This window comes from Grus americana, chromosome Z (genome assembly GCF_028858705.1).
Source record: "Grus americana isolate bGruAme1 chromosome Z, bGruAme1.mat, whole genome shotgun sequence".
NCBI lineage: Eukaryota > Metazoa > Chordata > Aves > Gruiformes > Gruidae > Grus > Grus americana.
The window spans coordinates 76,154,466-76,180,335 of NC_072891.1; the positions used below are offsets into that span (position 1 = coordinate 76,154,466).

The window sequence follows — 25,870 nt, forward strand, 5'->3', positions numbered from 1 at the left end:
CGAGGTATTTTGCATATATGACAACAGAGGTTTCAGCCCAGATGACCACCCAGCTACTTATCACTGAGGATAATCAAACCTTGGTGGCAGCAGACTTCCAGTAGCAGCCTGCAGTTCCAACTCTCTTCTATCTCTCTCTTCCTTTCTTCTGCATGGGACATTTTCTAGGGTATCCTAACATCAGAGCTGGTGGTCTCTTTCCAGCATATGTCTGCAGCAGCCAAGCGGGGCCAATGTCCAAGAATCCTGCCTCATTTAGCTGGAAGCTGAATCAACTCTTCTGGTAAATCTGTGATGTGGTAGCGATGGGGATCATAATTGTAGGAAAACAAACCCAAATTGTCATCTTTCATGTTGTAGTGGTTAGGAGAAAAATCAGAGGGAGGAAAGTTGCACGCATGTCCTCTGTGGAGTGACTTTCTTAATTACACTCTCATTAAGAGTGACTTCTGCCAAATGCTGTTTACTTTTGCTGTCAGATCTGTCTGAATTAATCACAAGCAACTCAACTTAAAAGTGAGACTTGTTCTCCTCTGCTTGCTGAATGACACACAGACCAAACGTGAGAAACAGCCTGCCAATGGCTCCATCAGTACAACATGGCCTGCTTCATTACAACATCTGAAAAGTAAGATACCTTGCCAAGTCTCCATCTTAGCCCATGGTCTCTCCTACTGCCTTCCCATGGATGCACAAAAGCTTTGTGCCAGCCTCTCTCCACTTGACATCCATGGTGGGGACGTTATTGTCTCTGTGCTGTCCCTTCCCTACCTGCCTGCCTCCTTTCTTTAAGAGATAGGAACAAGGAAACTTCATAAACTGACATGCTAAGCCAGAAATATTGCCTCTCCATCAGGTTTGTCTTTACAGTCAGCAAGACCACTCACACCTGTAAAAAAGGCTCCTGAGTATCTGGTCAAAAAGGAATTCCTATGAGACAGAGCAAACAGAAGGGAAATATCAGTGTGTGTCTGCCTGCAGTTAATTAAATCAGACCCTTTATGCTATTGCTTTCACATATCAGCAATTTGGTGGTAGAAGTACTGCAACAGTGCATATAACACATTGCTCCATGAGCTGAAAAACACGTGTCCTCATGCTCTGTGTCCTCTGGAGGGGATCACCAGCACCTAAGAAATGCCTGCTGCAAACACCTTGTGCTTTTTGTTGCTGGGAGTGCCTTCTATGCAATTTGGCTCCCCTAATGTCCAGTGAAAGTTAAGCTTGTACAGCTTCTTAAGGTGTCTCTCTTCCTAATGTCTGGTTGTTCCCATGAAGCTTACAGTAACTCAGTGTCTCTTAGTGTCTTTGAGACTCTGTAATACTCTGTCATGAAGTGTTGTCCTCAGGTTCAAACACTATGTGGGATGCACACATTACATATTCACTTAGTTTCCTTATGCTGAAAAGGCAATAAACAATATATTAGAATTAATTATTTATAACCAGAGTGTTTGCAGTTCAGTTCCCAAAGCTGTAAGATATACGGATGTGAAAACAAAAACCTGATCTTCAAAGCTGCTTATGACATAAGTTAGTTGGGAGAGCTGATTCTTGCTGTTGTGGCCCAGGGTGGAACATGCAATCTACATACCTGCATGTGCGGAAGGCAAATCAACTAACTACTAGTGAATTCTTTTAACGTACAGCCCTGATTTTAGGTTTGCGACCACACCGCATATGAAGTTTCACTGTCTGAAGTTGACAAAAATGGAGTGGATTGCAATAGATGCCGGATTGTTTTTACAGCCAAAGAAAGCAACTGGCCCACCAGCTCCTTCGTTTGGGTTGCAAATGAAGGGGGCTGAATAGATTGCAGTAGGGTAGCCATGGGTTCTCATCATGGGGATTAATTATATCACAGTCTTAGAAATCTCTAGGATTTTGCACAGCCATCCTCTGCCTTAGCGCTGCTAATGCTTTGTCTAAAACATCCTTGTCAGTTTGACAGAAAGAACTAATTCTATGCAAAAATACTTCATGATTTAACTGACACTAGTATGGTGAAAATCTGTTTGTCTCTGGCACCTCAAAATCTCTAAGCCAAGTATCATGGCTGTGATCCAGCCGAGCCTTTAGTATGAATGTGCACTCTAAGCACATGCATTGTCTTATCAGATGCAAGCAGTAGCATAACTGAGAGCCATCATAACAGAAACGTTCTCTGGATTGCATATATAAGAATTCATCTTTTCAAAATGGATATTGAATATCCTCTTTGCATGTACTTTTCATTGCTCCTCATTTTGAACAGAAAGCTTCTTTAAGAAATTTTTTTGCAATTAAGGAAGTGGGAGCAAAGGGAAACAGATGAAGAAATGTCCCTGCAAACATGAACAATGACAGCTTCAAGTTACCGTGAACTTGTATACAGTCTGTACAAACCTTTCACAAATTTTCATGGTGAGGCTTGTTCTGCATTATTTTTGGAAGCTGGGTGGGGCTCCTCCTCTGTCAGACATTTCCAAATCTGTTCTGCTCTCTGTACAGGGCTCTCAGGCTATCCCATCTCTTGGGTGGTATCTCTAGGTCTATCTGCTGTTCCAAGGCTCTGACCTAAGAATTGTTATGTTTAAACAACGCCTCTGGGAGTGAGCTTTCCCTCTCTGTCTGTCTTTAAGATTGGTGGGAAACAGACTTTCAGCTCTCAGATATGCACTGTGCTCTGTTGTTGCTGACTCTGGCCAGGTTAGCAGGATGCACAAACACACTCAAGAACACAACTCCTGTGGTGACAAGCTAGATATGGCTTACAACAGAACATGTCCTGCTGCATTAGTAAGTGGCTTGCTCTCTGATAAACTGTAAAGCTGCTCTATCACATGTTTGTTGTACTTTGAGGTACCTGAAGGAAACAAGATTTTCCATTTTGGCGCTGTTGAACAGCCATGATAAAAGTATTGACCTGCTTACAAGTGGGAAAACATTCCAGTTATGTAAACAGCAGAGAAATATTTTTTTCCTCTGCATTCCTAGAGTAAGCTGGCTTTAGCTTAGTCCATAACTTAAGTTCTGAGTGTGCTGTTCCCTTTGCTGCCTCCACACACATAAATCGATTTCTTTGGAACCACAGGCTGTTAGCCACTGAAACAAGGGGTTTCAATGCATTCTTGTAAAAGCCAGCGAAAGATTTTGAAAAGCCATCGAGTGTCCAGATCTAAAATGCATTTCCAAAAGATGTAAAACCTGCCATGTTGGGTGAGGCCAAATGCTGCTTTGAGCAGCATTCATTTCCAACAGTAGATGCTAACGACAGCTTACAGTACAACAGGTCAAGTTAAAATATCTTCTTTTTCTTCTTCTTCCTGTAAAAAGTCTCAGCTTCAAACGTCTAGCAGTGTAAGAACTTTCTGGCATGGCAGCTATGTTTAGACTTGAAGTACTGAGTTCAACAGTGTTTAATAGCCGTGCATAGTTCTCTTCCTTGAATCTATTGAACCTATCTTAACCCATTCATATCACTGTCCTCTACAATAAGCCATCCTATGCGAGTTTCAGAGTATAACTTGTCTAGTGTATGTAGTGGAGAAGGGGTCAAAAAAAGGGGAAAGGACTTATTTTTGTTGGTTGAAACTGGCTGCCTCGTATTTCAAGTCTGCTGCCTATAGCCCTTGAATTGTTAAGAAGCAGTAATTCTCAATCCTCTGCATTTAGGCTTTGTATAGTTGCATTCTCAATCATTACATTCCCAGGAGCAACAGTTATTTCACACATTTGACGATTTGTCTGTTCTTTAGTTTGACTTTGAGATGAGGCAAGAGAACAGGCATATAATAATATTGATGTGGTTACATGACAGGTTTATATAGGGATGTAATGCTTTTTATTCTGTTCTCTCTCTGCATCTATAAGAGGAAGCTGAACAAATTCTTTCTTTTTTTTTCTTTTTTTCTTTTTTTTGCAACATATACAGGGATTGAAATTCATGAAATGCAAGAATACTGTCACAATATAATGCATAGTGGGCTCTGTTTTTCCTTCATTTGGATTGGACCTCCATCTGGACCACAACAGCAGAAGGCAGGTGGTAATTATGCTTGATGTAAAAATACAAATCTGGTAGTAGTCTGGATTTTCATTTTTTCTACAGCTCAGGCTCTTTTTTTCACTCATCCATTCAGGAATGCTGTTTGTAATGTACGTTGCGGCCACTCCAATTCTATATCCATCCCACTAAACTGACTGCATCCTGTTAACAAAGATGTCATAAATTTGCTGGTTCATTAGCTTTTGAAACTCAGCTTTAATGAATAACTACTGGACTTCTAACCTGGAGAGCAACTGCTTCACCTTGTCTTGATTCTTTCAGATGTATTTCAGGCAGAAGAGAGCAGAGCAGACAGCTCAATTCACCTATTTGCTAACTAGTGTCAGCAGAGTCCTCAAAGCAAGGCTGCTCTGGAATGCCAGAGATAGTGAAAGCCCCACATAACTAAACAAACAGCTCAGAATAATAAACTGATCCACACAATTTCCTGCATTGTCTCTTTGGAGTCAGTGGGCTCATGAGGCTTCTAAGTGAGCAGGAAAAAGACAACCAGCTAAGCCAAAAAAAAAGAGGTACTGCCATAAAACAAACACCCTGCAAGAGTTGTGTCAGCTGCAGTGGGTGTTATTTCACCTTTTCAACCTGTGATCAAAATTGAGATTACCAGGAGAAAGCAGCAGTCCAGGAAGTTTGATGGATGTGGGTGTCAGATCATGCTCAGAAGTGGCAGTTTTACTTTGGCCCCAGCATTAGCATTTCTTTTGTAAATAAACTGTGGACAATACATTATGAAAATCTACTTTTCAGATGCACACCAGAGTTTCATTTGTCATAAATATATGGAAGTGGGAGCCATGTTCTCAAATGCTGAATACTGCTGTCTTTCTGCTGAGGGCAGGGAGAGCTGCAATGGTGGGTGCATTACTTTATGTGATGTAGGTAACCTTTGCAGTGTATCTGAGTAGCATGTAGCATTATATATGCACCTGTTTGCACAAATTATTGCAAAATTTGTGGATTTGTGAAGTGGCAATGAGACACTTCCTGCCTATGTCTCTCCCATTCCTGTTGGATTTTCTTTTCAAAACAATTACATGACAAAAAAAGCTGATCAGTTTTCCAATTTGGAGCTGAAATCTGACATTTTTTAAAATCAGTAGTAAATGCTCACTTACTACAGTGTGTTTGGCATTTGGGTATAAGACAGTAAACCTGATGCTCACCTTAAGCTGACTTTGAAGGACTCTGGACATCCATATAATGCTGAATCTTCACTAAGAATAAGTTTATGAACAAAGTCAGAAGAACAGCATGAAGCCAATAGACCTGCAGGCACCTTGATCCTGTTTCTATCAACAGATACGCTTGTTAAGTGTTTGTTCAGCCACTGAGAGCAGTTGTTGGTCCATTTAAAGAATCCATCAATATTTGTATGGAGTAGCTGCCCATGTGAGAGGCACAGCCTTCATTCAGACTCATCCGGGTGTGTGCATGTATGGAGCAAGACTAATTATGTCAGCCCTCCTTATTCATGATACTGCTGCCTTGCACAGTACAAGTAGTTGTGTCCAAAAGGTCAAAAAAACAACCTAGCTGTGTTACTTCCCAGCCTCAGAGTAACTGCTTTTGTAACCTGAATGTATCCCTCAAACTTTTCAAGTGGTCTTAAATATAGGATTAAGGTAGCAGACAGATTGCATGTTTCTCATGGTTCTCTGGAAAAATGGTGTACTAGACACAATATAAATTTTAAAATATTTGGAAGGCAAAAGTAGCAGAGCTTGCCAGAGGACGACTGTTTCACAACAGCTCTCAAGGTTTCCAAACTTGTTTTCAATGTGTGCTAGAGGAAAAACAAAGCTCCACTAATGCTTTCAGGAAGCGGAATAATGACAAAATGGCTCTCCCCAGACACAGAAGTCCAGGGCACACACTTTCCACATCTTAGCAGCAAATCTGTGGAGTTCAGTTCAAGAATCTTCTTAAATTGTGTGTAAGACTTTATCAAAGATTATGTTTTGTTAAATGAGGACAGTATTTTTCTTATTTTGACAGCCTTTGGGTGAACCTAGTAGCTTTAAACCAAATGTCACCTTGCAGATCTGACAGAAGCTGGATGTTCCACCACACAAGCCCTAACCCAAAGGCCAAGGTGACAGTAGAAACACTCTTAATAACTTTTCTAGGCTATGAAATTTTTTTGTTATATTACTTTCTTAGTCCTACATTTATTGCCCAAATACAATTCTTCTTGTTTCTCTTGTCGAACCACCCCCCCGCCCCCGCCAAATGCTGTGGTGAGGAAAGCATGTAGAAAATCATGCCAGAAGAGCAGAGCCATAAGCTCTGCAGAAAGACACAGGCTCTTCATGCTGCTTTTATTTGTTCTTGAAGTGTAGGAGTGTAGTGAATAACACATGCATTTTGTATGTTCATCCGTGCTATGCCAGAACCTCTACGGGTGAACTAAGCATCTTGCCATTTAACCTTTTGCCACAACTATGCAGACTATTTAACAACCCCGGCCAAGGAAGTTAAAGTTTCTAGGCATGCTTGTGCAGTCATCTTAGCATTTTAATGTGTGAGTGGTCAAATCCTTCTATATTCAAAGCCCAGAAAAATAAATGAGCTTTCCCATTTTCCTTCAAGTGACTGTTTAAGATTGTTTTATGAAACAATAACCAATGTGACTTTCCAAGGTCATGTGCATGTTAGTGACAGAATTCAAATATAAAATGTCAATGCACTCTTAATTAGGTCAAGATGTCTGAGCAAAATTCCTTCTGTCCAAAGCATCCTCTTTTTCCATGTGTAGGGTAATTAAAATAAATGATGCCCATGAGAAAAGCCATGCTCTATCATCAAAATCCCATTTATCTAGATAGGCTTCACATCCCTCCTTGTTTTGTTCAGATAAATTTCATCTGTCTTCATTTGCAATTGATCTGGCTTTGCTTTAGCTTAGGGTAGTGGGTTGGGTTTTTTTGCTTCTGTAACCTCCATGACAGATTTACATCATTGAAAAAAGGAACCCATAGCCTATACTGTTTTCCAGCTGCCCTCATGCTCTTTATCTTAAGCTTTGTTAGTGATCTTATTGGCCATCTTTAAGAAGCAGCAATCCAAAGAGCCATCAACAGCTCCTTCTTCACCCTGAGGCTACAGAGTGATTCAGGGAAACGCCACACTTTTCTCATAGGTATAGCAGAGGACAGTCCACTTCACTCCAGATGTGCACTGGGGAGATGGCTTGAGACAGGCAGTCATGTCAAAGACACAAGAAGAGGATCAAATGCTCCAGTATTTATTTTTGTAATAGATACTTCAGTTCATGTTCTTCCTTTCCAGTATTCACATTAGAAAGTACCTCCAGCCTCACTGCTTTCAGCAGTAGTAATCATGTCCACACATAATGGCATTATCAACGCTGAAAAGTGTTTGAAACTAGAAAACCACTCTCCCTTCTTCCCTGTCGTCTGGAGTAAGAAAACTAGCCTCCACACCTAAGGGCAATTGTTTCCCTTACCCCTCACAGCTTTCCAAGAGTTCATCTTTCTTCTACTCTGGATCTTTCCGAGCTGGTCTCTGGGGGGTGAGGGGGTGGGGGTGGAGGTCCCTAAACTGTTAACACTCCAGAAAGATGTTCCTTTGCTGTAAACTTTTAAATGTGCTTGCAGGAGAAAGAAGCAGAAGTAAATAATGAAGGGGAAAGGATGAAACAAAGGAGAAAAGACACTTTCTTCTATCTATTTAATGGAGGGGAAGAAAACCCTAATGCTCAACTAGGTCCTACCTGCATTTGTTATTTTCACCAAATCATAGAATCATGGAATGGTTTGGGTTGGAAGGGACCTCAAAGACCATCTAGTTCCAACCCCCCTGCTGCGGGCAGGGACACCCTCCACTAGCCCAGGTTGCCCAAAGCCCCATCCAGCCTGGCCTTGAACACTGCCAGGGAGGGGGCAGCCACAGCTTCTCTGGGCAACCTGTGCCAGTGCCTCACCACCCTTTTAAACCTTTTAAAAGGTTCTTGCACTTGTAACATATTGTAACATATGCAGCTGGTAATAAATTAATAAAATTTAGTACATGAAATTAGCAAGTTTTAAACTTCACACCACTCTTGTGGGAAGGAACATTCCTATATTCATTTACCCTTTCATTAAGGACGAAAAGCAATTTCCATTATTACCTCCCTTTCAGTTCTGCAAACTCTACTTTGAAAGCTGAAATTTTCTACTTTTTTTCTAAATCCAACTATTGAGTGACTTCAGTGTGAATCTGAGCTATCACTGAACTTGGCTTTGGTTTTGAGCTTTTTATTATGCATGTCTTTCCTGACCAGGGTTACAGACCTGAACTGGAGCATAAGTGCATGTATGCATATCAATTTCTTCATGACTTTCTGTAGGCATGCTGGCAACTCCTGCAGCCGCGAACTCAAGATTGCATAGGATAGAATAGAGGAAGCAGCATTAGGCTTCCTCTTCCCTATTGTCTATATAGTGTTTCTTTCAGTGTTTGACAAATTCAGGGAAATTTTTTTTAAAAGCATGTGAATGTATTTTACACTTCATTTTTTAATATTAAAACTTTCCCAAGCTGTAATAAACAATGTAGATTTATGATATACTGTATTCATTTTTGTTATATTTATTTAAATACAACTATAGTACACTGCTAATAATTTTATTTCTCCAAGTGGAACACAAAAACCTGCAAAAGTTCCTGGTCATGGAAACTGGAAAATTCTTAGAGGGAACAAAATACTTGTACTTTCTATAGTTCTCAAAGGGCTTATCACCTAATGAGAAGAAATCTCTAGGGAAAGAAAGAGGTTTTTTCCAGGGATTGTGGTAAGAGGTCTGGAAATATGTTTGGCACCCAACCACTGTTTCTTTGTTCTTCTAATTTTAAGTGAGTGGGATTTTTCTGAATTTTTTTATCCAAATCACCATGTCTCCTTGGAACTTAAAATTCTTATTAACAGTGATGAGAGAGGGAAAGAGAGGGAAAGTAAACTGCTACAATAGCTCTAGCACATAGAAGCTGAGGAAAAAAACTATCTTATCCTCAGCAAAAAGCACCATTTCATGGTTGGGTCCTAGTGAAGCTGGTGTGCTTTAAGGTGATTAGTTTACATAACTGGCTGGCTGCTGTGGGTACCAACTCTGTCAGTTATCCTTAAAGAGTTTACATCTACTGTGTTAATTTGAAAGGGCAGGAACCATCACTGCTAAGAGTCTGTCCATTCTTGAAGATAATGACATTGAAGACTGTGTGTGCCCCCATTACATTTAAGTAGTAATAAAATAATTGTTTCTAAAAATCTCACTCTTTCCTTTTGAAATGTTGTGATGTGATGTGATAAAACCTGTAAACACCTTGACCAGCCATATCAAAGAGGGACCCATGGGCTGGCACTTGCACATGCACAAACAGAACAATGTAGCAATGAATGAAAAGCGAGGCAATTCTTGTACTTCTGGAGGAAAAAAAAAAGTGTTCCTTGCGGAATAATTTTGCAAGTATGTGCAATTAATTGTAAATAAATAGGCAAGCTTAGTGTTTATAAACAAGAAGCTTTCAGTGTAAAAGATAGTTTAAGTTGGGGTGAAATAAGCCATTGGTTTCATTCATGAAGAGGTTTCAAAGCAATTACGTTCTCTTATGACTTCTGTTGATGTCAAGGAAGATATTTTAGGGATTGTATCTAACAAAGACTTCTGTCATTTTGTAGGCTCTTCCTGTGAATAATGGTGTCTTAAAGATGTGAACAGAAATTGTCCCCATTTGCTTGGTGTATATATGAGAATAGTCTGGGTCTGCTCCGAGTAGAAGCCTGTACAGCTGCCGGCTGGTATCAGGAGACCCGAAGAAGCTCTTTGAAGATCAGAATGCAATCTGGTTATTGAATTCTGGTATCACGGTATTGCACTGATATGTTTAAAAGAAGGGGCAAAATCAAGAGTATATGTTTTGTGTGTACATACAAACGAGGAGGAGGGAAAATGTAAACATTAAGTTTGGAAGGAGAACTGAGCAGGAAAGAAAGTAGCAAAAGAGAGCCAAAGTACCTCTTTACACGCAGTGCGTGATCCAGAACCTTCTGTTCCTACCTAATGGCTACTAACAAGCCATGGCATTTCCCTCCCAACATGTGAGTAGATATTTATAAAGGCTATTTATATCCTGTTGGATATAAACAACTTCTTCACACTGCCCTAAGTGATTCCATCCCACGTTTCTGGTAAAAAGATGGTCTTAAATCTTCACTTCTATGATTTCAAGAGGCTTGATCTAATCCACCTTGAAATTGATTGATTCTCTTAGATGTCTACAAGCCATGAGACTTTTATCAGGATCCACCAGGCTATTATAATTCATCTAGAGAATGGGGCTGTAGCATACCTGACAATGAAGACTGCAAAGCCGCAAACAGCAGTAGATTCTAGTTGAAACTAAGCTTCGTCATGCAATGGTATTTAGTGCATGGCCTTGATAACAGCTCTGTAACCTGGAATGTCTGAGAATGAGAGAGTGCTGAAGCAGAATGAAGGCTCACTCTGCTGACTACCCTCAGCCAAGGCTCTTCCCTCCCTAAGCGTCTCTTACCTTCCCCACAGCACTTGAGGATGTGCCTTTGTCTTCATCGCTGACAAAGACTACATCACAGCAAGAGAATGGAGATCCTTAGACCGAATCTATCTGAAAACCTGGTGTCTAATGCAAAGTATATCAGCGGTTGAAGTCACATAAACTTCAGTGAACACAGGACTGAAGGCCAAAATGAAATCATAATTTCTTTAAAATATAGTTTCAGTTAACTGTCCCTAGAACAAGAACAGAGCACCAAGGTATACAAAAGTAGAACAGCTTTATAAAATAGAAGAGTACTAGCACTGAGTTGACTAAACATAACTCTCCAACATGCCTTAATTCTTGCACACCTCTAGTAATTTCAGTGGGGGGAAAAAATAATTTATTCCTAGTTATGACAAAAATAGGCTTTATAGAAGACACAGTAAAATACAGCCAACAAATTTATTCTGTCTTTTCCCCAAGTTTTGCCTATGAGTAGTGATAGCACTGAAGTATACAGCAATTTTTGCAAAGTACTATGTGAGCTTTTACTACAAGTTGTCCATTGACAAAAACTGCACAACTCATCTTCTACCATACATTCTGTAAACAGGTAGTAAGTAACTTCATTTTTTGCTTCTCTGGTCATAATTATCCTTGCTTCATTCCCTATAATGAGAAAAGAGGAAGTGTTGTGCTTGGATTAGGAAAAGTTGGGATTATGAAGAAAAAGAAAGACCTGAATGTCCTTTAATAGAAATTATGAGAAGCAGAGGTAAAAAGGTTTACCAATCACAATATTCATTAACATACTTCTCTGAAGGTTTGGAATACGGGCGATGTGTGAGAAACTCACTGTGCAACTCTTTAGAACACATTTTACACTTATGTTTTTATTAAACTGTAAAAATAATCAAAGCTTACAAATTAATTTCCAAGTTATACATGTGTTCATGAAAAATGAGTTGGCACTAAAATGGAAAAAAACTAAAAAATGGAAACTAAATTAAAAAATGGTCAGTTTCTTCTTTTATTTCAGTTGAGGATCATGTTTTACTTCTTGAGAAAGTTCACCTAATGGCAAACATCAAATGCAATAGCAGTGAGAGCATATGTCTACTGAACTAGATTCATCTAACTCTCTCTTCCTTTAGGATCATGCAACACTGATCTGCTGACACATGGGCAAACAAATCTTTGTGCCAAGTAGACAAAATACAAAACCACGGAAAAGGTAACTAGCAAGATATAGGGCCAGATACGATGACTGTAGAGTGCAGACAATAAGAGAGAGAAGTACACAAAGCATACAGTTCATCAAGGTGCTGATGTGTGTTCATGCACCAGGCAGATGGCCTCAAGGCCATCGCTTACATGGACACGTGTATGTGAAGACAGAAAGACAATTCTTTCCTCTATACAACAGAATACAGTTATAACATTTGGATGATTTGCTTCAGACTCAAATCTGGGATTCTGAAATGTGTCAACTGCCATGGCTTCATTGGTTTCACCGATTTCCAGAGTTAGTCTGAATTTTGGGGTCTGTCTTAGCCCTTACTCTGACAAAATTTCCATCAGTAATAAACAGGAATTATGCTTGAATATGCATGGAAGGATTAGGCCCAGAACATTCAGTCTCAGTTTGAGTTCTCTGATTTTTATTTCTGTTTTGCCAAAATCTTAGTATTATCTATCTTTTGTTAACCAGACAGGAAAGGAGACACTTTGGACTGTTACAATGAGAGGCTATAACCTGAACGTCACTTCAACCAGAAACAGTCACATGAACCAAATGGGTCAGACTGCTAAAAGAAGTACTAAGTTTACTCCAAACACTTTTTGGTTTAACTGCTGCAAGCACATATACCTTTAGTGTGATTTCAAGTGGGCGAGGGAGCCAAACCCAGAACACTGCACGTCCTCCTTTCTGTTTGCCGTAACTTCTGATAGGCTGCCGAAATGGACGTGGCAGGATTGCGTGCATGACTTCAAACAAGGGTTTGTAAGCTCTTGAGGTGCTGAATGTACCTGCTGTTAGGACAGAAAAGATGCAGCAGATGTCTGGAAAAAGGAGAGGATGGAGGCTGACACTCTTCCAGCTGTCCCAGTATTGTGACATCACTGTTGGCTGGGATGTCCCAATACTGTCCTCATTATTGACTAAAAGAAGAGGTACTTGGACCTTCCTACTGCTCTAGCTCTCATTTCAGTTTTTCCCTGCTCCCATTTTAACATACTGAGCTCAGCGTTAATTGCTCCTGCTGCCCTGAAGTTAGTGACAGAACTCATACCTTTTCCTGTAGGAGAAAAGAAAGCACATTCTCTCTCTAGCCTTGTATATTTTCCTTCTCTCGGCACTGTGTTTTTCAGAGCTCTTTGTCCTAGATATGTATTACAGTAATTCTGAAAGCATTTCTCTTTCTCATGTCTTCAGTCCTGGGTTGGCTTAATTTCAAAATAATATTTTGAGTAACGTGCATATGAACTCTCATACAGAAGAAAGTAAGGTCATATGAATATAATATGGGCCATACCAGACTAGACAAAGGATCCGTCTATGTTTGAATCTTCTTTTTAACTCCTGCCATTTTAGGGAACAGTTTAAAGCTAGGCAAATGTAGGTAATACTCTCTTAAAATCTGGGATATACAACTCCAAGTGTTCAGGGATGGAAGAGATACCTTTATACTGTGTTAAAGCATTGGATGGATTTTCATTGCACGGTTTTTCTGAACACAAGCTTTTAGCATCCACTGCACTATTACATGGCTTGGAGTTCAATTGCTTAGTAAGCACTGTTGTGTAAAGCATCTCCTTTTGAAAGAGGTCCCTGCCATTTTCACTTAATGCCATGTAATCTTTGCATTGGAAACAGTAGTGAAGTCACTCCCTACTCATTGCCTCTGTTTTCCCTCATGACTTACTGTCTATCATATTCTTTTCCCTATCACATCTCTTTCCAGTTATCTCTTCTCCAGGCTGAAGATAATTTCTTGTCAGAGAGCAGTATTTTCATCATAGTATCCAAAATGCATATATAACATATTTGATATTCATAGGCGATACTAAAAGTTGTGTGAATTTTAATGAGTAAGCTATATCCCTGGAGACTGGAGTCATCTCTTATCCACTCCTGCTTGCAAGTTTCAGTTGCAATAGGGAAGAACTGCTCCACATGCCCCAAACCTTCTCTCCTTGACTCCTTAAACTTTGGTATCTCTGGAAATGACAGAACTAAAGTCCTCTTTCAGAAAAGCACTTCCCAAACATGTGTTTCAAGACCATTTCTTAGGTTCTTTGGGGGCTTTTTTGATAGAAGGAAGAGACTTTAGAAATTATCATTCTTCCAGAGCACCATCCTACTTTGCTGGGTCAGTGCAGAACACCCTGTGAAACAGATAGTCACAACGAGCAGTACCTCTGCACTGTAAGCAAGCAGAGTCAAAGACTACCAGTGCTTTTGTGTCTCAGGGCTACAATACAGAGCAAGTTTTGAAAAAGCAACCTGGAATAGCCTATCTACCAAACCCATTTTTAAATTGTGTCAGCTGATTCAGGAGCAAAAGATGCCCTAAACAGACTTCACCCTACAGATCTTGCCTCTATCTTCTGTCCTGCCACACCAGGGCTTTCAGAGTCTCCAGTTTCCCTGTATTTGAACCTGCCTTTTACGATGAAAGAAACCTTCCACAGTTTTCTCACATTCATTGTCTTCCTAGATCTTTACAAAAATCGTACAACACATAATTTAGGGCGTAGAATATGGCAAAATATACTCACTTTAGCATGAATGCACTAGGCCAACAACAGACTGACTTCATGCTTATGGACAAAGTACATTTCATGAACTCTCATGAGCTTAACTTAAAAGTATAGTCAACATCTGCTGTGCAGACGGAAACCAGCAGATGTTTTGATTTTGCCTACCTTTTTTTTTATCTTGGAAGCTAGCCATATGATATTCTTAGTGTGCACTGGGCTTGTCCGCAAGTGAGGATGAAATTCTTATGACTAAACTTTGTCATTGTCTGAATACTGCAGAGCAATATGAATCTTGTTTTTCTTTTTTATGGCTTGAACTAATAACCCATAGCTTGGATCATTCAAATGCTTGTTTGCTCTGCTGAAGACTAAAACAGCCAGACCTCTGCCTGAAAGGAGAAACTTTTGGCAGACTGACTCTTCTCCTCCTACGTAATAATCTTTTTCCAAAGTCATGTGGACAGACATTTTGCCCTCATTTAAGGGCCACATACTCTCTTCAGTCTGTGTCAGAACTCCCAGAGGTGTCAATGGGATTTGCATGTATAAATCAAAACTGACTGCACCAAATTTGTGTGTATTTAAACAATTTATGTGGGAAGTCTGAACTTCGAGTTTCTAGCCCTGAACAATTCATCTTAAAATAATTAAAACCAGTGAATTATTGCTATTTGAAAGGATTGCAAAGTATCTATCCTAGCTTTTTAATGATAAAACAAGTGATAATTTAAGAGATTAATCTCTTTTTTTTCTTCTTTTTGAGAGTATTCTTATTTTTACAGAAAATTCTTCATTTCCTCCATGCATGTTGCTTCATGTTCTGTTTAAGCCAAGGGCTGAGGCTTAAAATGTCCAAAAGAACCCACTCAGTTTTTATGACTAAGATCTTGATTAATTAGCTTTGGTACCTCACTACTGAATGCAAAATACATCCCAATCTCTCCTCCATGCTTCTTTCACTACTGCCACTAAATAAATATTCAAGAGTAAGAAACTGCTGAAGCATCGTGTTCCAGCAACATACCCTACGGTGGGGAGCTCTCAAGGGCAGACTCTGCTCTGCAACAAGACTGCAGTCCTGCCTGGTCTTTGCCATAGTCTGGGGGCAGTGAATGAAAAACATAGCTAGAGCTGTGGGCAGGTCAGGCACTGGCAGCACTGGGAGGTGAAGGTTCTCAGTGGTAAGGAGAGAATCATAGAATCATAGAATGGTTTGGGTTGGAAGGGACCTTAAAGCTCACCCAGTTCCAACCCCCCTGCCATAGGCAGGGACACCCTCCACTAGACCAGGTTACCCAAAGCCCCATCCAACCTGGCCTTGAACACTTCCAGGGATGGGGCATCCACAACCTCTCTGGGCAACCTGTGCCAGGGCCTCACCACCCTCACAGGGAAGAATTTCTTCCTAACATCTAATCTAAATTGACCCTCCTTCAGCTTAAACCCATCACCCCTTGTCCTGTCACTACACCCCCTGATAAACAGTCCCTCACCAGCTTTCCTGTAGGTTCCTTTCAGGTACTGGAAGGCTGCTGTAAGGTCTCCCTGGAGCCTTCTCTTCTCCAGGCTGAACAACCCCAACTCTCTCAGCCTGTCCTCATAGGAGAGGTGCTCCAGCTCTCTGATCATCTTCATGGCCTCTTCTGGACTCACTCCAACAGCTCCATGTCTCTCCTGTGCTGGGGACCCCAGAGCTGGGTGCAGTACTGCAGGTGGGGTCTCACAAGAGCGGAGTAGAGGGGCAGGATCACCTCCCTCGACCTGCTGGTCACACCTCTTTTGATGCAGCCCAGGACACGGTTGGCTTTCTGGGCTGCAAGCGCACACTGCCGGCTCATGTTGAGCTTCTCATCATTCAACACCCCCAAGTCCTTCTCCTCAGGGCTGTTTTCAATCCATTTGCTGCCCAGCCTATAGCTGTGCTTGGGATTGTGCCGACCCATGTGCAGGACCTTGCACTTGGCCTTGTTGAACTTCATGAGGTTCACACGGGCCCACTTCTTAAGCTTGTCAAGGTCCCTCTGGATGGCATCCCTTCCCTCCAGGACGTCGACTGTGCCACACACCTTAGTGTTGTGTCCCAGAACTCGTGTCCCAGGACTCGGGAGCTGGACATGTTCTTTCTGCCCTTCCACCCTGAAGGTACAGGATGAAAGAGGAAGAAGCAATTTCCCAAAGATCCTTCTTCCTCTTGCTCCCTCTCTCCTAGAATAGCTCCGCTGCCTTCATTTAAACTATGAAGAATTTGGGTGTCACCTACCAAGGTGGCACTTCTCCCCTGATACTGTATTAATGGCTCCTGGGTGACAAATTTCAGAGGTCATTTTCAGAGAATGTCAGCATTTCTCCTCTTGCTCTATAAATATTATTCCTGCAAGCTTTGCTCCTCATACGGAGTCTTAAACACCCCCAGTTGAAATACTGCCCGACATCTGCAAAGGGAAGTGGACGGCACAGAGCAACCCTGTACCCCACCAATGGCTGAAATGGAAGACAGAAGTCTGGCTCTGCTAGCTCTGTATTGTGTGAGGTCTCCCCAGATGGACGTTGTGTGCTTGAGCACAAAGAAAGTCTTAGAACAAGCTCAAGTAACATCAGGTTCTCTTCTTAGGCTGTCACTTTATCTGTAGTTTAGATAAAATTTAGAATGCTGCAAGATTCCTGCAGAAGACTTAACATTTCAGTTATGGCTGTGTTCCTATTGTGGCACAAAGTCACAGAACATCTTTACTGTAAAAACAAAAATGACCTGCATTCCTCCAAAAATTGTAGGGTATGTGATACTGCAGCGTTGTCTCTGCAGGCATGAATACTGTGTGGGTTGAGTACAAGGATGTATTCTGTCCAGCTGTATTTGGGGGAAATCGAAGTGGGGGAGGGAATATAATGCTTTTCTTCTCCATATTTGGAAAGATGCTTAGCCATGTTTTATTGCAATTCAACCAAAAAGCTATTTGGCTAAAGGACAACGATCCTCAGACTGTTTGTTTGCAGAAGGGTTTTTAACTGGGGGTAAAGATTTCCCTTCTGTTTAGTAAGCAGGGTGGTGGTAAATGACCATATGATCTTGTGGGGAGACAGTAAAGAATTATTGGAATTCATGAAGTCTATGGATTTTAATAAGACAATTAAAGAGATACAGAAATGTGATTGTAAAAGCAGTTGAAGTGCTACTCTTCAGCTTTCCTCTTCAGGACCAGTCAGCCCTCTTCTGTCATGTGACAAAGGTGGTTTATTCCCAAGATCCAGTGTTTTTCGTTACCTGCTGTTTTGTAATGGAATAGAGTCACAGTCCAGCACCACCTTCTTGTGTACATTGTCATCAGAAGCCACATTTTCCGTCCAAGTAGTGAAGCCCAGGGCAGATATTTTCACCTTCAGGGACACTTAAAGTAGGAAAAATTCCTTCTGCTCTCTGCTTCCCCATCTGCTACAGATCAGTATGAACCAAAGCACAAATAACATGCATGAATACAACAGGGAAAAGACCATCAAAAGCAGAGGGCTTAAGCGCATCAACATGGAAAGGATTTGTAAAGAGCTGGCAGGCAGGCTTGGAGAAGGCGATTTCATTACAACAGAGACTTCCCCTGGAAATGGTGCTTTCAGAAAAGCTTAGTGAACATGTAGTGAACAGAATGCTTGCTGCTTACACACACAAACACAACCTCCTCCACCATCTCCAAGATGACTTTCTCTTGCAAGCACAACCCTATAGATAAAATACCTTCCTGAGGATTTCACAGGCTGATTCCAAGCTTTTTAAGTTTTGTTTTATTCCAGAAATTATTCTATAGTTTTCTCAAATGATGCCCAGGAATACACTAGAATACTTTGGATGCCCTCACTCTTTCTCTCATATCATTAGATGGTGTTTATTACAGATGCTGATGCTAACTTCTCATAGATGCTTTATTTAGCACCTCCTCTCTGCACAACTAGGTTGAATGCCAATGATTTTAAAGAAAGTTACCTGTGTTATACACAAGGGAGAATATATAAGCAGAGTTATTCACTACGTACAGGTCATTTATTCTTTTTGAAGTCTTTTGCACGCTATGTATCCATGGATTGAAAGGAAATTACCCCTTACCACTTCAATTTTCCTGGATTTTGCTTCATATCAGTACCATGCTAGGATCTCAGTCTTGCATCCACAGTCAGAGCTTAGCTGTTCACCTATGTACTTCTTTTCTTCTGTGACTCCCTGTGTGACAAATATATTTACACCTTGAACTGATGACTTCGCTCTGCTGCCCTTACACATACAAATACAGCTTTCCATTGAACCAGTGAGAGCTTCTGTGCAGCATGACTGCAGGGCCTGTGTGACCTAGGGGAATATGCATTTTCACAAATTGTGCATGTATCAAGGACTAATTTATAATTGCCTTGTTAGCTTTTGCATTCACAATTCTGATGAGATCACTAAGATTGAAATTAACTGCTGTGTTCTCACAGTTGTTCATACCTGATTGCAGATTCCCATGCTGGCAGTACAGGAGGTGCATATGAAAGCTCGCCATTGACATAAATTGTTCTTCCTTTGCTGAAAATGTTTCCAATTCATCCTCCTTCCTTTTCCTTCCAAGTCCTAAATTGTGTGGCATTTATAGATCTAAATCTGGTGTTACAAAAACATGGGGAAAACAAGGGAACTGACAGTTAGCTTTCCAACAGACTAAAGTGGCCTAGAGACAATTCCTTTTACTACCTGAACACTCAGGAGTAACACTTCAGTTAGGTGCACCTTGCAGAAACCAGGCATTTCCTCCATTTCCACCTCCTTTTCCTGGCTATACTTTTCCATTCTTTCATTCTGGTCTGTGCAAAGACTGACATGATCTCCCAGCCCAGTACAACTGTCCCGGTTTCGGCAGGGATAGAGTTAATTTTCTTTCTGGCAGCTGGTGCAGTGCTGTGTTTTGGATTTAGGATGAGAATAATGTTGACAACACACGGATGTTTTTAGTTGTTGCCAAGCAGTCAAGGACTTTTCAGCTTCTCATACTGTCCTGCCAACAAGAAGGCAGGGGGGCACCCAAGAAGCTGGGAGGGGACACAGCCAGGACAACTGACCCCAACTGGCCAAATGGATATTCCATAACATATGACATCATGCTCAGTATATAACCGGCGCGTGGGCCAGGAGGCAGGACAGCTCAAGGTCTTGCGGAGCATCGACTTCAGGTGGTGAGAAACTGTGCTGTTCATCACTTGTTTGGGTTTTTATTATAATTATTATCATCATATTTTTTTAATTATAATTATTATCTTTTTTTTTTTGTCCTATTAAGTTGTCTTTATCTCAACCCATGAGGATTTTTTTTCCCTTTTCGATTTTCAACTCTCTCCCTCATCCCACTGGGAGGGAGGAGTGAGTGAATGGCTGTGTGGTTGTTTTACCTGTCAGCCAGGTTAAACAACGTAGATGAAGAGCATTGTAAGGTATACTAGTGGTGTGACTCAGACCACAGTGGATGCAATTGCAGTATCATTTCTTTAATCCTCCAAAGACCAATGCTGCAAATCAACTTGCTGAAGATTTTGGTGGTTGTAGCAACTTTCAGCTATCCCTTTCAAGACAAAAAGGTTGCCTATCAGTACAAAGGAAAAGCAGAGTACCGCAAGCATGATGTTGTAGCCTTTATTTCGCTGTCAAAAGAGCAGAAACAGTTTAAATGATCCAGCCCAGCAGCACATTCTTCAGTACCAAAACCAGTTTTCATATATGCTTCTGTAAGAGCTTCTGATTGCTTCTCTTCAAGCATTATATGGCAAAAGTATACCTAACAAACTGATTTTTGTGCACTTAGACTACTACATAAATGTAAAACCATGTTGGAACTATGTATCAAATGCATTGTTTCCCTAACTAAATACTATCTTCTGCCACTTAGTCCCTTGTCATTTGCAGTGGAATTTGAGTATTGCTGGAAAGTCAAATTGGATCAGTTTTCCATCAGCTGACACCCCTGTGAAGAAAGAGTAAATAATTCAATTACATTTAAATGCGGGGTTTGACTTGCAAATGCACCAATGTACCTGTGTACTCCCTGGCATTATGAAATGTCAACAAAAGTAAACCAAAGCAGAATGACTAGAAAATGAATAAACGAGTGAAAAATACCAATGAAAGGCAAAAAGTTGCAATCAACAGGTTTACATGGTTAATCTATCCCAAAGGAATTTTTCCAAGACTGAGTTATTCCCGGAAATGGAGTTGATTAGCTAGAGAACTCGTTAACACTAACCTAGTGGCTAAAATGAACCCAAGGTATTGCCTCATAACAGCCTAGAAAATTAAATCTGTACAGAGGTTGGTTGAAAGGGGAACAGGTTCTGAATTTGGGCAGGAGGTCTCTTTGGGAGTGTTTCTCTCTCCCAAAGTGATTCACAGACAGGAAGACAGCATAGGAACTCTTCCAAGAAATGGCTTGTAATCTCACACTTGGCTACTAGGAATTTTTCATATCAAGCACAGAAGATTATTGTCACTGTCACTACATCCGTGCATATATATATTTACATACCTACATGTAGATGTACGTATGCAGGTGCTGTCCCTGCCTTTCATGCACATACCCTTGCACTCACTCACCCCATATATCCAGACACCTCGCCATCACTTCAGTGAGACGCTCATCAGTAAGGTATTGCTATGTCTTCAAAGTTGGAAAACTGACTCCACAGGCGGGTGAAGTGTCTCTTCGTCAGAGAGGGAGACTGTGACACAGCCAGGAGCGGGACCAGAGCATGCCCCCGTCAAACCTGCCAGCCGCAAGCGCATCCTCACCGCAAAACAAAGGGGTAAATTAACCACGATTCATTCAGCACGTGTCAGTGCAAGCCCTCGCTCCGTCCCTGAGAACAGCAGCTCCTGCTTCCGCGGCGGGGGAGCGGAAAAGCCGCTCCTCGCTTTTGGGGGGTTTTCCGCCTTCCCCTCCTCTCCGGAGCCCGGTACCGCGCCGCTCTGGCTCGCCGCGTTTCCAGGGATGGACGGCCCCCCGCTGCCCGGCTGGCCCCCGCCAGCCGTGTGGGACCCATCGGGGCGGGACGGAGCGGCGGGGTACAGCGGGGGGGGGGGGGGGGGGGGAGGCGGGGAGGGAGCGTGGGCGGGGGGGCCTCCTTACCGACAGGCGAGGGGCCGAGGAGGAGGGCAGCCGGGAGGGGGGCGTGCGAGGGGCAGCGCCTCAGCCGCGGGGGAGGCCCGCGGGGGGGATTAAAGGGCGCGGATACCTGCGGGGGCCGGCGGGGAGGCAGGCAGGCTGGCCGGCCGCCCCTCCGAGGAGAGAGGAGGTGGGGCGTCAGGGGGCGACCAGCCGCTCTCCTCCCGCGGCTGCCGGCGTCTCGCCGCACCCGCCGCCCCGCGATGTGGCCCCTGGTGGTTCTCTGCTGCTGGGGGGGGCTATCGCTGTCGTTGTCGCTGTCGCCGTCGGCGCCGCAGAGCCGGGCGGGCGTCCCGCTGGGCGCCCTCTCCCGCGTCCCCACCTTCGCCTCACCCGCCCTGGCGGCGCCGCCGCTGCCCGACACGACGGAGAGCAAAGTGGAGAAGCTGGGCCGCGCCTTCAAGCGCCAGGTGCGGCGGCTGCGGGCGCGGAGCGGGCGGCTAGAGCTGGTCTTCCTGGTGGACGAGTCGTCGAGCGTGGGGCCGGCCAACTTCCTCAGCGAGCTGCGCTTCGTCAAGAAGCTGCTCTCCGACTTCCCCGTGGTGCCCGCGGCCACGCGCGTCGCCATCGTCACCTTTTCCTCGCGCAGCAACGTGGTGCCACGCGTGGACTACATCTCGCAGCGGCGGCCGCAGCAGCACAAGTGCGCCCTGCTGGGACGCGAGATCCCCGCCATCGCCTACCGCGGCGGCGGCACCTACACCAAGGGCGCCTTCCAGCAGGCGGCGGTGAGCCGTGCGCGGCGGGCGGGAGGGCGAGGGGTGGCGCCGTGCTGTGCGGTAGGCTGGGGTGCGTGGCCGTGAGGTGAGGGTCGCGGTGGCGCCGTGAGGTGTGTGGCGGGGTGTGCGGTGAGGGATGCAGGGGTTCCGTGAGCTGGGTGTGTGGTGACGGTGCCGTGTGCGTGTGGCTGTGGGGTGAGGTGCGGGTGGCGGTGAGGCGCCGTGCCGTGAGGCGCGGGTCTCGGCTGTGAGGGGAGGCGCGGCAAGGCGCGTGGCGCACTAATGCGTGGGGTGGTGAGGCGTGATGGCTTGGCGTGCGGTGTGCTGTGCGGCGTGTGGTGTGGGAGTGTGGCTCTGCGTGCCGTGCGAGGGTGTTCAGTGTCAAGGGGTGTAGGGCTCTATGGTGGGATGTGGAACGGTGCGGTGTGGGACACGGGATGGTCTGGTTAGGGCAACTAGTCACCATCTTACCGTGCTGCCTGCGGCTCCCATGTTTTCTGCTGCCTTTGCAAACAAATGTGTGAGAGTCACTCTTTGAAGGAGCATGGAGCCAATGTCCCGATTTCAGAAGTGATATATATGAGTCAAGTCTGGCATCTGAAACGTCTGCCTTGTTTCTTGGCAGCAGGTCTTGGGTGCCCGATAGCTGTCAGCAGTCAAAGATATCTACATTCTGTCGCCAGGTGATTATTTTAATTGCTGATGACTGACAAAGATGCCCTTAATCTGTGTGTAGTATACCAATAAACAGAATCATGTCCAGGAATGTTTCCAGACACCGTAATGTGATCATCTGTGGTGTTAAGTTGTTACGCAGTCCCACAGCACAAATGTGGTCTAGGCAGCTCCTGGGCGTGTGTTGGCACTTCAGCATGCTGAGGAGGTTTCCCAGTAGATGGCTCGTGGTCAGCTGGTCTACTCTGGAAGCTTTTTTACAAGGCTAGAGCAGGCTGCTCCTTGCCATTTGACCTCTGTGTGCAGGAGCATTCCCAAAGCAAGTCTAGTTTTCTGTTATTTTTATGTCTAATTTCTGGTAGTGTCCTGTGGCTTGAGCTTTGGGTGTACTTCTCTTGAAACATCTTACACGCTCTCATTTGGAGTTGATGAGTGAGACTGCAAGAGGTGCATCAGCGCTGGGCATATGAAATTGGCAAAGATTATTCTGTTCTTCACATTTGGCAGAAGAAAGTAAGACCATTGTCTAATGTGCTCAGAGTTGTACATGGAAATCCTGCTTTAGGGAAACACATCACTATGTTAGATCTTCCACTGTGAAGTCAAGTTTCAGTATAGATCCATCCCAGGAATGCTGTGTGAAAAAGTTAATGATATGAGTTAAATATAACCATTACAAACAAAACATAAGCTTAAGAAATACTGTCTGTTTTCTTGATATGGAGCCTTGACTAATCATACCTTTGAAATGGAATAAACAAAAATTCCCTTCAGAAACCTACAATTTAGTTTTATGAGCCCAGCTAAACCCTGTGGCTACAACTGCATCACTGTCATTTTACACTGTGGTCTCATAAGAATGTGGGAACAAAAATATTCACATGGTGGCAAGGAGAATTGTGATAGAATGACAAGGTTAGATTTTGGGCTGCTTGCTGGCTTTTGGTTAGATACTGTGCTGTGGTTTTGTTCATTACATCTTCATGTGAGACAAATTACAGCTTTGGGGAATAGTCTCTTTTCTAGAGAAAATGGACTGTTCTAAGTTGAAAATACTACTATTGGAAAAAATCTATAGTATTTTAAGTATAACAAAATTGTTGTTCCATCTAGACTCTTACACTGCTGTCCATTGTTTTTAACTGTCATTTGGTACAACCATAATTATTTCTTTTACTTTCCTAAAATGTCTCTTTTTTTCTTCTTCCACTTTAATGTGGGGTTTCTTCTGCTTCTAACCAGAATTCTCTGCTTCTTTTCCAAAACTAAAAGTGCCTGCAAAGCATGACAAACTCCCTGAATTAGTATCAGTCATGTGTCGTAGTAACAGAAAATAAAGGAAATGCATGGTTAGAAAAATGTGAGCACTTAAGTCGTTGTGTAGCACTCTTCATTGGTAGGTCTCAAAGTGATTAATTCAAGTCTGTGACAGTTTTACAGAAACTATGGAGGCAGAGAGGTAAGTGAATTCTGCACGGTCATCAGGCCAGTCAGTGGCTGACCTGGGAATGTCAGTGAACAGGAGCAAGATTTTCATTTAATATCATCCTAAAAGCAGAGCTACTCAGTTTGACAAGCTGTTGCACATCCATGTAATGTCCATTTTGTTTCAAAAAATCAGTGAGTTCTCCTTGGCACTGCATTTTTTCATCCTCTCCAAATGTGCTTCACAGAGAGGTTTATTGCAGACTTTCTGTGTTTTGTCAAAGCTGTCCATGCTTAGCTTTGCCACATGGACCACACTTTGATATTCCTACCCAGCAGATTAAAGATAAAGATTTCTGTGTACCATGAGGTACACAGAAATACGAAGGATGTACCACAAGAGACAGTGGCAAGAGGCAGCACCCTCATGAGGAAGGCTGAACTGCTGTCAATGTTCAGTTTTGTGACCCTGTTTGGGATTTCATGCCACACTTCAGCTGGCAAGTGTTAGATACATTTGCTGATGTAGAGGAGCCTAGTGTTTTTGTTACTTTTCTCAGTGATCAAGGTGTCACAGAGTTTCTGCTGCCAAGGTCTTTCTTCCAGAGCTCCTGAGTCAGGATTTAATTGCAGGGATGGTGGGAGAGGGCGGGAAATTGCCCTACATTCCAGGAAGGAAATCTATTGCAACTACATGTATCAGAAACCTCTTAGAGGGTCCCTTCCGATTGCAGGAATTTGATGGTGAGTTTGTCACGCTTGCTAGTTAAAAACGCCCCAGTGAAGGGAATTCTTTCAAGCTTGGATTCTGACAGTCAGGTTTAGTAACATTTCAGGGTCGTTTTTATTTAGACGTTATCACTGTTGAGGTCATCTACACACATACTAGAATACTTTTATATGTAAGTTTAATTTGACCAAAATACAGTTTTTAATGTCTGTAAGAAATATTATTTACACCTTCCTGCTCACTAGTAAAGTTTGATGGCCTCCAGGCTAACCAGGCTATAACTTTTTATTCTTTTTATTTGACTACTGCTATTCATATTTACAGGTCATAAGAAGTCTGTGGTTTTCACTTCATTTGTTAGCATATGAGGCAGGAGCAGAGAGAACAGTAGGAAACTGGGTACCAAATCTGGACCTTTACAGAATACCAATCAAACCCCCTGTATGCTGCTTCTAAAACTAGATGACAGCTGTAGGCCACTTTGACTGTAACACAAGACATACCGAGGTCTGCTTCATGAGGTCAGAGTAAGTAGCAGCTTTCTTGCAGATACTTTTTCCTATGTCTTGGATTCCGAAGATGTTAGCACCGTTCACTGACAGTGAAATGTTAGATGCTACAGTTCTTGTCTTATGGCTGAAAGCTGTAGCATGGGTAAGAATGAAAACTTACTTGACGTTATCTTCTGTGCAACGAAATCTTGTATGGTTTACAGTATGAATATGTCTTTTATGGTATCTAGAGTAGTTAATTTTATAATGGGGAAAGAGTTAAGGCATGAAGTTGTTCAGAACTCAGTTTAAGATCCACAAAACAT

At 42.8% G+C, this 25,870-nt stretch overlaps 1 protein-coding gene and 1 long non-coding RNA gene across 4 annotated transcripts in view; one reads left to right on the forward strand and one right to left on the reverse strand.

Moving 5' to 3' along the window:
* Positions 1-17,452: 17,452 nt before the first annotated feature.
* On the reverse strand, positions 17,453-21,338 carry LOC129199219 (uncharacterized). Of its 2 annotated transcripts, XR_008574618.1 has the most exons (4): positions 20,937-21,338; positions 19,742-19,911; positions 18,807-18,959; positions 17,453-18,542 (listed from the first exon to the last, which is right to left on the reverse strand). It is a non-coding gene; the product is annotated as an uncharacterized LOC129199219 (long non-coding RNA). The 2 variants fall into 2 exon arrangements; XR_008574617.1 differs by having other exon boundaries at positions 17,453-18,959.
* Positions 21,339-21,501: 163 nt separating this feature from the next.
* SVEP1 (sushi, von Willebrand factor type A, EGF and pentraxin domain containing 1) overlaps positions 21,502-25,870 on the forward strand; it is a 129,314-nt gene continuing 124,945 nt past the window's right edge. For both annotated transcript variants that reach the window (XM_054809309.1, XM_054809310.1), the window contains exon 1: positions 21,502-22,232. In XM_054809309.1, coding sequence (XP_054665284.1) covers positions 21,708-22,232 — 525 coding nt within the window. In that variant the 5' untranslated portion in view covers positions 21,502-21,707. The remainder of the gene's footprint in view (positions 22,233-25,870) is intronic.